Raw genomic sequence first — 11,593 nt, 5'->3', positions numbered from 1 at the left:
AGGATTCGGCTCCTCTCTTTAGCATCCATCACCCATGTCTTGCTCATAGCTATCTGGACAAACTCCACGTAATGAGGCAGTGATCCAATAGTTCTTGGTGCCTCATTCTTAATGCATTTGTCAAATCATTGGATCATCATCGTCTCGTCATGTGGTGCTTGTCCAAGTAACCAGGGGTGTCAACCGGTCGGGCCGGTTTGGTTTCGGTCGGGCTTAATCGGGCTTGAAGACTTTCAAAGGCTACACCGTGTCCGCCCATTTAACTAATCGGGCTTAGTTATTGAGGGCATGGTACGCTTTATATTCGATCGGTCGGCCTCGGGCTATAATCGGGCCACCTTAATCGGGCTTTAATCGGGCCTTAACTGGGCTACGGACATGTTTAATGTTAAACGGGCTTTAACCGGTTTTTAAACGGGTCCTCTTTAAAATGTGCTCTTATATTTCGGCCCACTTATGCAAGCAAAAAAAAATGACAATTAATCAATAAATGATACAAAATATAACCATTATTTAAAATGTAAACATGTTTTTACTTTTTTATTTGGGGGGTAAAATATGTATTCTACAATCATTAAAGGGTCAGGCTAGGTCAGTGCACAATAGGTCGGTCTCAGTCTGGTGTTAAACGATTGGTCTCGGTCGGGTGCCCGATGGTCCAAGTAGCAAAACCAAGACCGATCGTTTATAAATGGGCCGGGCTCAAGCCCGACACGTTTAATAAACGGTCCAAGCCGGGCCGGTCTATAAATGGTCGATTCCGATCGATTTAGTTGGTTAGGGCTACGAATTGACATCCCTACAAGTAACTATGGGCTGACATGGGCAATAGGCACTGAGAAGAGGAGTCAAATTCGCATAATGAAAGCATCAATTGTGATTAGATTTTCACCTTTCATATGAATGTGGGTGGCTATTTCACCCATCCATTTGTGTTGACGTAATGAGCAGAGTTTTTTTTTTTCTATATAAAAGAATAAAAAGAAAAATAGAATGAAGGTTCATACAGTGTGATACAGATACACAAAAATTAGCGGAAATGCATATCTGGCAACCAACAAGCAAGCCGCCAATGAGACTCTCAGTGCCGTGTTTTTTAGTCAAATCATCAATCGGTCCAAAAAGTCCTAACGACTAATGCAGTTGGTCAGTTGCTTTCTTTTTCAGTCTAATCTGCGAACGAAGAAGAAGAAGAAGAGGGAATGAGTACAAGACCCTCCTCAGCTTTGTTGCTATGACCATTTCCATGGCCTTCACCTTCTCCTACTCTTCCTTCAACCACTACAACTCATCATCGTCATTATCGTCATCCAAGACTTTCAAAGTCCAATCCCTCTTAAACTCTGAAGGTTTCATTTACAGTATAAGTTTGTATTCTTTTGGCGAGGGAGTAGACAATGGCGATCGACGCAAATCGCTTGACTCCCCAATCTGCCGCTGAGAAAGCAGTTTCTGTAATTGGTCTCGGTTACGATCTATCTAGCGATATCCGCCTTGCTTACTGCAAGTCTGGTTCATCCAATTCGCGTTTGATCGAGCTCGATGAAACCCTCGCTCGTGACCTTGTTTTCCCTTGTGGTATCGTTGTTCCTAATGTCCCCAACTCAATTAAGTGCGATAAGGGAGAGCGCACGCGGTTTCGTTCTGATGTTCTTTCCTTCCATCAGGTTAGTCTTCTGGCTTTTTTTGTTGATGGAGACTAATTTCTTGCTAAGGATCTTCGAATCTTTGTTTAGTACTTGATACTTAGTTACAGAACCACTCTAGAACAAAATAAGTAGATTATTCTCCTAAAATGGTGACTGGTCATGGCGATAGCTTGGAGGGATTGGGGGAGAATTCAGTTTAGTAGAATAGAAGTTTAGATGTTAGGTCTGAAAATCGCAAGTAGGTCAACTAAGAAGAGAAGTGACTTTTACAGCTAATGAAGCTCAGAATTCGTTCTAATGAAACTGGCTTTGACCCTTTTCCTTTTGTTCCTTTTTTTTTTTTTTTAAACACTAGGAATCGGGTACAGGATCAGTCTCCATCGATTCCGATGTGATTTCTGATTCCAATGATCATGGAATAGACTTTCTTTTTCAGGGACTGTTGGACTTGACCGATCTGGCAGACTTAGTAAGTGTAGAATACGGGTTAATCAGGATCAGCGTTGATCAGTGATTCTACTTATTCCGGTCCAATTTTTAAAACCCTGTTTGTTGCAGTCCTTTTTTTTTAAGATTATTTCTTTACCTGCATTACGAAAATTGATCAAGAAGTCAGTATGGTTCTTCAATCTTTCTTCCACATAAAGCTTGATGTATTATTTTTGGGGGTGTGGGGTGTAGTCTTAAGCTCGAAAAACTTGAATAATGTGATTATCTTCTCTCCTTCTCTGTTGTTCCAGATGTCAGAACAGTTCAACCATGATCTATCGCTGACTGGTAAAATCCCCTCCGGCCTTTTTAATGCAATGTTTAATTTCAAAGGGTGCTGGCCGAAGGAAGCAGCAGCCACAAAAAGTCTTGCTTTTGATGGCTGGTTCATGACTCTCTATAATATAGAGTTAGCAAGATCTCCAATAGTACTGAATGAGCATGTGAAACAAGAAGTTCCAACATCATGGGACGCTGCTGCTCTTGCTGGGTAAGATTTTGCAAACAAACAGGGTTATGCTGCAATTCCTTTCACTACCGCTGCTCTGACACTTGATTGCATTTTTATGTGTCTTTTCTTTTGCTTTGTTTTTTGATGAATAATAAAATATTTATTTATTTATAGGTAAATGTCACTTGGGGTAGCCAACATTTGTGAATTTGTATTTAGGGCACCTATTTTGATATTTCAAGTTATACCCCCTATCATTATTTTACATCACCACTGCCCCTATCACTACCAACACCACCGCCGGCCAGCGCCACCCCACGCCATCCTCCCCGGGCAACCCCCCAACCCCATCCCACCGCACCCCCTACTTCTGCGCCCTCCCTTTGCCCCCCCCAGCCCTGCAACACACCACCCAATGAAGTATCTCTCCTTTGACATCCCTAGTCACAGTGCAGGAACCATCTGCTTAAGACTCCCAAATATATTGTTCATCACCATTGTGCTTCGGAGTTGCAATAACTCTATTTGCAACAAGGTAGGATGACTAGAATCCAACATCAAACTGACTGATCTTGTTCACATCCTCTCCAATCTGTAATGCCTGCATGAATTCCTTAGTTCCGGACCTTGCAGTTGTTCCCAAATTGTTCACCAAATCTGTGGAAAACATTATTTTCGATCGAAGACTATCAATTGGAGAAACGTGACCTCAAATACCAGGGAATAATACAATACTTGCTTTGGTCATGCCAATGCTGCTGTTGATAATAGAAAGCGCCGTGTTGGCCTTATTAGGAACAAGCCTAATGAATAACTCTTTATGCACTTATGCATCAAACTTTCTCTTGTCAGCCATTCGAACCGGATCTTGTCTAATTCCAGAAATGAGATTATGTTTTTTAACCAAATCTAGAATTTCACAAAGAAAGAAACATAATACGATCAAAGGAACTCGAAGTGATTTTCAAACAGAAAATAGGAAAAATTTACATCCAAGGCATTGCTGATGTGTTCTCTAAAGAAAATCTCCTTGTTGTAGAAGGTGTTGATGATCAGGTTGAGAAGCTGATTGATCTCTGCCTAGTGGGTGAATGTCTTGGTTTCTCCCATGTGGACATCTGCTATTACTGATGATACCTTTGCTCGGCATATCAAAGAAGAAAGAAATAATTAAAAAAAAAAAAAGGGTGTGCCTGAGTAAGAAATGATGGTTATCTCTAAACTTCTTCCACGCCCTCCCAGCAACCACACCCAATCTACCTTTCCCCCGCGAGCCCCATCCCACACCCTCTTCCTTGTGTGAGCACCCCCCTCTTCCATGCATTGTTGCCCTTGCCTTCGCTTGCAACCCCACCTCACTTTTTTTGCAACCCCAAACAACAACAAGCTCAGCTTTATCCCAACTTAATGGGGTCGTCTACATGGATCTATGCAAAAACAAAAAAGAAAAAGTGAAAGTATAAGGAAAAAGCATGACACTAGCAAGTCTGGAAAATCTCATCTAATGGGGTTAACTATATGGATCCTTGCTCTCTAGACGACTATTTGAAGTCTTACTTGGGACAAGACCTAGACTATGCATGTCACCTCACAACTTCCCTTGGTCATTTTAGGCATGCCCCTAGCTCTTTTATATCTTTCAATCAGAATCAGATCACTCCTTATTGAAGCGTCCCTAGACCTTTGTTGAACATGACCATACAATCTCAAACGACTTTCTTGGAGCTTATCATTGATCGGGGAAACTCTATTTTATCTTTCGTAATTTGCCACATATCCATTTTAACATCTTCATTCTTTGCTACGCATAGCTTATCTATATGACACTTCTTAACTGCCTAACATTTTTCCCTATACATCATAGCCGGTCGTATAAAAGTCTTATAGAATTTTTCTTTAATTTTAAAGGAATACGCCAGTCACACAACAGTCCGGTCACACCTTTCCACTTCATCCATCAACTTCATTTCTCTGTAAAACATCATCCTTTATGTCACCTTCTTTATTTATGGTTGACCCCAGATTTCTCAAATATTTACTTTACGGTTTTCTCCCCTCAATTTTCACCATATTGTTATCTTAAAACCACTTGTTTCCAAAGTTGATCTCTATAACAGTTGATCTCTATAACTCCAACTTAGCATTACTTGTTTTTGTCTCATCCGCTAAAATGATATCATCGGGGAAGAGCATACACCACGAGACCTCGTCTTGAATGCTTTTAGTTAAATCATCCATGATAAGCGCACGAAAAACTGAGAGCTCCCTGCTCACTTGTTGCCCTAAACTATTCTTCCTTCCCACCCCACCATGTCCGACACCCCTGCGCAACCGTCTCTCTCTCTCTCTCTCTACTCAATCCTACAACCCTGCCCAGCTCCCACTACCCTATTCTCCCCCCACCCCCTTTGCAACCCTTGCCACTCCATCTCAACACACTGTTGCCTCCACCCTTCTTCAATTCGAACCAAAACACATTGTCTCCCCCACCCCTGGCAAACCTGCAACAGCCCCTCCCCTGCTCTCTTTCCCTATTCAATTCCATAATTCGAGAAGATTCCAAGGGTAAATTTGGAATTTCAATAAAATGAGGAACCTCAAACAACATTATTGAAACGTGAGGTGTCTCAAACATCATGTTTATGAAAATGTGAGGTACTCTTAAGAGATAAAATTCCAAAAGTTGGGTACCCTAAGTGCCATTTACCCTTTATTTATTTATTTTCATTTCTTTGTATTTTTTTCTTTTTTGGTCTAACATAATACCCTTTTACTGTTTCATACATAGACTGAATGTGGGCATAGTTTTTACTAGTACATAAGATGCGACCAAAAAACAATTCATAAACAAATTACATAATGAAGTCCAATAGACATGTCAAACATGGCAATTTGTGAACAGAGGAGTGATTATTATTATATTATTATATGAGCTATAGTTATTTTGCAAAACTATGTCCGTTACTTAATTTGATTTTCTTATTGTCAGTAAATAGCATGGACATTTCATTTTGCAAAATTTTTGTTGTTAGATACCCTGTGTCTGCATTAGACATCGAAATAATGTCTTCTATGTACATGACTATATATTTTCACGGACTGTGCTGAATTGGACACCCTATATCTGTGTTATCAGATGGTGGCATCAATGTCCCTGTTCATATCCTTCTTATCTAGCTTACAGAAGTTCAAATAATTGCAAGGTTGTTAATCTTCCTCTGCTATTTTCATGGATTATGGAACAAGGAACTTATTGTTCAGTTATATCTCAATTTGACTCATTTCAAGCAAAAATAAATTAGGTTCATGGATATCTTGCAAATGGTAGAGATTTCTGTCTGTTTTGCGATGATAACCTGTAATCTGAATGTTACTTGGATTTATATACCCTTTTTTTTGAGCAGGGTAATGAATTGCATTTATTGTAGATTTGTAGTTTATTTATTATTTGGGGAGTGAGGGCTTTCTCTTAAAAGAGGGTGGAACATCAATTTTTTGCTGAACCATAACTCATTGAGATTTTTTGTCATACTTCAATTGGAATGCAATTTTTGTTCATACTTTATATTATGGTTTGAATTCCAGGTTCATACCCCCTTGTTCTTGCTTCGTTTTGAGTTTTTCTGACAACATGATTTTCCAGGTTTATTGAGAAATATGGTACTCATGTTATTGTTGGGGTAAAGATGGGAGGTAAAGATGTATTACATGTTAAGCAGCTAGAAAACTCAAATCTTCAGCCAACTGAAGTGCAGAAACTGTTAAAGGAGTCAGCTGATAAGAAATTCTCTGAAGATGTCAATGGAAATTTCCTCTTGGACTCTAGTGAATTATCAAGAAAACTAAAGGTATATATATAATTTTTATTTTTTATTTTTATCATACAACAATAATGAATGGGTGAGAGTGAAAAGATAAATGGTGGGAGAAAAGATGATACAGAAAAAAAGGTAGGGGTCCAAGGTACATGTTCATGTCCACCCAACCTTCACATTTGTTTGTTCTTTTTTTCTCTGGTTAATCATCATAAATTTACCACGTGTACTTGCTATTTTGCTCTTTTGGTCCCCAATTGAAAAAATCATGTGTCTCAATTGATTATATTCGTGAAGAAAAGGAAAACATTTGACTTGTAATAGTGCATGAGTCTAGGATAAGTCTTAGTACTTCTGTTTCTTATTAGATTAGAAACTAGCTATTAGCTGACAAAAGCATCGTACTAAATGGCAAGGTATTGTATGAAAATGGCAAAAAATTCCAAGTCTGCCCCAAGTTATAGAAGGTATAAATAGTTGAATTCCTCTGTGTATAGAATTGTGATATTTCTTTTCACTGCTTTCATAATTAAAGATAGGAAAATTAAAATATAAAGTTGTTTATAAAGAAATGCTAATTTGTTGAAATAATATGCATGGAAGGTCTAGGAATCTGGTAGATGATATTAGAAATTGAGATAATATAAGAAAAAAAGAGAGTAAATTGTTTCTATGATAAACAGATAGTTGTTTGTGGGTTATCCTAAAGTGGAAAGAATATGAAGTAGACAAATTATTAAGATAAATCCTTGATCTACACTAATCTCCCCAATCTTCATGTTTCAGGAAAAAACGCTCGTGGCCTGGGAACTAAACACTGCATTTGCAAACTCAATTAGATCAACTACTGTTTCTCACTTAAAGAAGGATGTAAGATTCTTCGTTTTGACTGCAGCAATTATTTGCAGGACTGCATCTGGTTGAGAGTTTTGACTTTTATAGATTTGATGTTCCCATTCGTTCTCTGCAGGATATTGTAAGCATTCATGTCAGGAGGGGAGGTATTGATAATGGTCAAAGTCATAATGAGTGGATTTCAACCATATCGCAGTCCCCTAATGTGATATCAATGTCTTTTGTTCCGATAACCTCCCTTTTGAGTGGTGTACGGGGTAGCGGATTCCTAAGTCATGCAGTAAATCTTTACCTCAGATGTGAGTATTCTTGTCACCATATTGAGTACCCTTTGGTCTAAACATAGTGAAATTTATTCTTGGACATGGAATGGAAGAACAATCCTCTAAGGAATGTATGATGTATACCAAAGAATTCTCATGTTTTATTTTATTACTATGTTTCCAAATTTATATAACCTAAAGATCCCGCCAGGGAGGAGTGGTGGGGTGGGTGGTGTAAGGCTATATCCTATCCATGTTATGGTCTGACTCCTGATTCTGACGGAAAGAATTCTCATGTTTTATTTTACTTACTATGTTCCCAAATTTATATAACCAAAAGATCCCGCCTGCTGTTGGGGGGGGGGGGGGGGGGGGGGGAAGGGGGATGTAAGGCTACCCTATCTTATGATCTGACTCCTGATTCTGATGTAGTGTGTGTATTTTGATTTCATTATGAATAGAAAGTTCTTTGTGTATTTTTGTTCTTATATGTCAAAGATATAAACTTCTAATATTTCCAGGAATCGCGAAGTGCCCTAGAATGGGACATAAGCGTAAGTGTTCTTTTCTTGTCTGGTTGATGATATCCATCCAGCAGGAACCAAACCTTATAAAGCTGATATTCATTGGACCGTGCTTTCCCAAAAATATCATTTGAGGCTCTTTCCAATGTTCTTGTCCCATTGAAGCCATAAGCAAATTGAGTTTGCCAGAATTCTCTGTAACATATGGTTGTTGAGCCATCCATGTAGGTGATTGCCTTCTAGACAAAAAGATCTATGCCGGCACCACTTTTTTTTTTTTTTTTTGATTGAGTGTAGCGAAGAAACAACCCCTGCACTGAGATGTGGAGTGGAGACCGTGATGAGAACCTCGCAAAAGGTTAGTATGAAAACCCCCCAAGAAAAAAAAAAAAAGAAAAAGAAAAAGAAAAAAGGAGGGTGGAGACTATCACTTTACCATTTTGGAATTTCATCATTGATCATTTTGTTCATGCATTCATCTTTTTCTGTGTAAAGATTGATATTTTTTCCAATGTGTATAGTGGTGTTTCCGTGGTGTGTCAAAGGCAAACCACCTCCTCCCCCCTTCCTCTATTTTATTTATTTATTTATTTTTGTCTTTCCTTTTTCTGTACAAGGGGCGCTCATATCTGATGAGAATTGGTAATCATGCAGATAAGCCTCCAATAGAAGAACTTCATCAATTTCTAGAGTTTCAGCTACCCAGGAAATGGGCTCCCATTTACAGTGAACTCCCTCTTGGTCCTCAGCGCAAGATACGTGGTTCACCAGCACTGCAGTTCACCTTCATGGGCCCCAGACTTTATGTTAACACAGTGCAGGTAGTCTTTTTGTTTCACCATTCATGAGACGGTCATATCTGATACCGAAGCTCAGCATAATGTTCTGGAATACCTCATTCTGGAACTTTGATATAATGATGAGGTGGTAAAAGAAATCGCTAACTTGATTACATGATACTTGAGTCTATGGAACCTCCTCCATGTACTAGAAAGTGCATAGAACTTCCATATTTCCTTATCCAATATCTATATGGTGAAACAAGTCACCCAGTTTTCAAATTGCATCATTTCTTACATAAGAAAAATAGAGGTATCATCCAATGAGCATCCTAATAAATATCTGTTATTGTGCTAGTCAAACAAGTCACCCAGTTTTCAAAGTGCATATTTTTCTTACATGAGAAAATAGAGGTATCATCCAATGGGCATCCTAATAAATAGCAAAAAACATTTCCACCCAAATCTTACTCTTTTTTTAATGAAACCACAAATCTTACCATGTGGTAAGACTTACAAGTTGAGTCATCTAATGTCTGCTTTCCTAATCGAAGTTCTAATGTTACAATAATATTTTTCTTCATATAATTACTGAAACAAGTTTTTAGTTATTTCTCTACCAGTTTTAGATCCTTTCTGTTTTCTAAATCGACCAGTTGCAGGTTGACTCTGGTAATCGGCCAGTGACTGGAATTCGTCTATACTTGGAAGGTAGAAAGAATGATCATCTAGCAATCCATCTCCAACACCTTGAGATGCTTCCCAAGAGCATTCAACTCTCTGATGATTACAGTCACGAGCCCAATGAGGAGCCATTCGATCGAGCCTACATTGAACCCTTGAAGTGCAAGTTATTTTCACACATATGCACGGCACCAGTTCAATACAATGGGGCTTGTATAGATGAATCTGCTTCCATAGTGACCAAGGCCTGGTTTGAGGTTAAGATGATTGGGGTAAAGAAGGTCCTGTTCTTGAGGCTTGGGTTTTCAATGGTGGCATCTGCGAAGATCCGTAGATCAGAGTGGGCTGGACCCATCACACCATCTCGGAAATCAGGTGCCTTCTCAATGCTGATCAGCGCAAGGTTTAGCACTCAACAACTTACCCCCGAGAAGCCAAGCAAAGTGTTGGTGAATTCGGCTGTGCATCCAGGGGGTCCACCTATCCCCACGAGGACTCCGAAGCTGTCACACTACCTAGATACAAAGGAAATAGTTAGGGGGCCAGAGGACCCGCCTGGATATTGGGTGGTCACTGGTGCAAAGCTTTGTGTAGAGGGTGGCAAGATCTCTTTGAAAGTCAAGTACTCATTGTTGACGATAATGTCTGATGATGATGACTCTTACTAGTTGATTCCAATAAGAGTCGAAGGATTGATTCTAAATGCAGTTTCTTGTGTTGATCTATTAATCAATTGCCTAGTGTATGGTCTCGTACCCCAAAAAAAAAAAAAAAAAAAATGGTTGCGTACACTGTACATTTTCTTGACTAGTCCAATTCATTATTAAAGTTGACTGTATTAGCTTTAAACTGTAATGATCTTATTTAGGAAATATTTAATTTAATTACACGATAATTTTTGGTAATTATTAAAAGAAATTATTTTATTTTAGTTGTTAATTTCATTCTCGAAATTATTTTATTTTTGTTGTTAATTTCATTCTCTTAGGAACCCCTTTTTGATTCTCTTGGCAAAAAATGGTAATTTTAAAGGAGGGACTGAATTTCCATTCATCCATGTTCAAGGAAGAATACCCTCATCTACATTTTTTAGGATCCCAATTCTGAGTCATTTTCCCTAACACCCACACCACCCCCCACCCACCAGAAAAAATAAAAAAATAAAAAAATATAGAGATTCTGAATCATTTTATTTATAAAAGCAAAGTTGGATAGACCGATTCCAAGGCTGATTCCCGATTCTGAGGCTGATACTGCTTCTTGCATAAAAATACCTGAAAGGCTAGAATAATTTGGATCAGATCAAATAGGCACCGAATGATCCCAGATTTTTAAAACCCTTTCAATATAATGTTCTAATGGCTCTGTTTGGTTGGAAGGAGAATTAAAGGGGAAGGAAGTAAAATTTTCAAATTATAAGAAAAAAAAAATTGTAATCATTATTCCCATGTAAGTATATCATTAACCCCTAATTATTTCATATTTGGTTATTAAATTTTACTTTAGTTTGCATCCAAAACATTTACAATAAAATGTAAAATAAAAATTTCATGTAAAAATGTATGATTAGAAAATATGATAAAAAAATTTTAGCATATAAAATCACATGGGGTAATGAAAGAAGTTTCCTTTTTAAGGACGAAATTTTCACTTCTCTTTCCTTTTAATTTCATTTGTTACCAAACATAGCCAATGGTGTTGTTTTTGGGGGAGTTTACGTGAAGCTAAAGGGTTTTTTTTTTTTTTTTTTTTTAATACAATTTATTTATTTTTATTTTATTTATCATTTCTTCAAAGTTCAACGCCGATAAGTTCACAGTCTATGGGAGTCACTACTCAATTCTGGTGAGACATCGAGCCATCGACTAAGACATTTCTCAGATATGGATCTATGTTGGCTTCGTCGGGTTCTTCAATTCCTCCTAGATCAAAATGTCTTGCACAACTAGTGCTCCAGTTGTTGTTTGATTGCCAGCTCGTTAGGCCAACTACCTGCATGAACCGCCTGGCTCGCTTGCTCAGTAAACTGCCACTTTGTTTCTAGTTGCATGGCCAGCAGCCTACAAGGATGTAGCTATGCTCAG

The 11,593-nt window shown here is 38.3% G+C and overlaps 1 protein-coding gene across 2 annotated transcripts; it reads left to right on the top strand.

Annotated features, from left to right (window-relative positions):
* Positions 1–1,030: 1,030 nt before the first annotated feature.
* On the top strand, positions 1,031–10,440 carry LOC122080340 (MACPF domain-containing protein NSL1). Of its 2 annotated transcripts, none has more exons than XM_042647291.1 (7): positions 1,031–1,667; positions 2,390–2,628; positions 6,233–6,437; positions 7,191–7,274; positions 7,375–7,558; positions 8,701–8,867; positions 9,482–10,440. In XM_042647291.1, exons 1-7 carry the CDS (start codon positions 1,398–1,400, stop codon positions 10,175–10,177), a joined length of 1,845 nt encoding a protein of 614 aa, XP_042503225.1. In that variant the 5' UTR covers positions 1,031–1,397; the 3' UTR covers positions 10,178–10,440. The 2 variants fall into 2 exon arrangements, with proteins under 2 accessions (XP_042503225.1, XP_042503226.1); XM_042647292.1 differs by having other exon boundaries at positions 1,033–1,667; positions 9,488–10,440.
* The last annotated feature ends 1,153 nt before the right edge of the window (positions 10,441–11,593 follow it).

The sequence above is a fragment of the Macadamia integrifolia genome, chromosome 5 (genome assembly GCF_013358625.1).
Source record: "Macadamia integrifolia cultivar HAES 741 chromosome 5, SCU_Mint_v3, whole genome shotgun sequence".
Classification (NCBI taxonomy): domain Eukaryota; kingdom Viridiplantae; phylum Streptophyta; class Magnoliopsida; order Proteales; family Proteaceae; genus Macadamia; species Macadamia integrifolia.
Note: the sequence above shows the minus strand (reverse complement) of the source record. Positions and strands in the feature narration are given on the sequence as shown.

Coding starts and splice junctions, on each gene's coding strand:
- LOC122080340 (XM_042647291.1), top strand. CDS start 1,398: ATGGCGATCGACGCAAATCGCTTGACTCCCCAATCTGCCGCTGAGAAA. Junction 1,668..2,389: donor ATGTTCTTTCCTTCCATCAG/GTTAGTCTTCTG, acceptor CTGTTGTTCCAG/ATGTCAGAACAGTTCAACCA. Junction 8,868..9,481: donor TTTATGTTAACACAGTGCAG/GTAGTCTTTTTG, acceptor TAAATCGACCAG/TTGCAGGTTGACTCTGGTAA.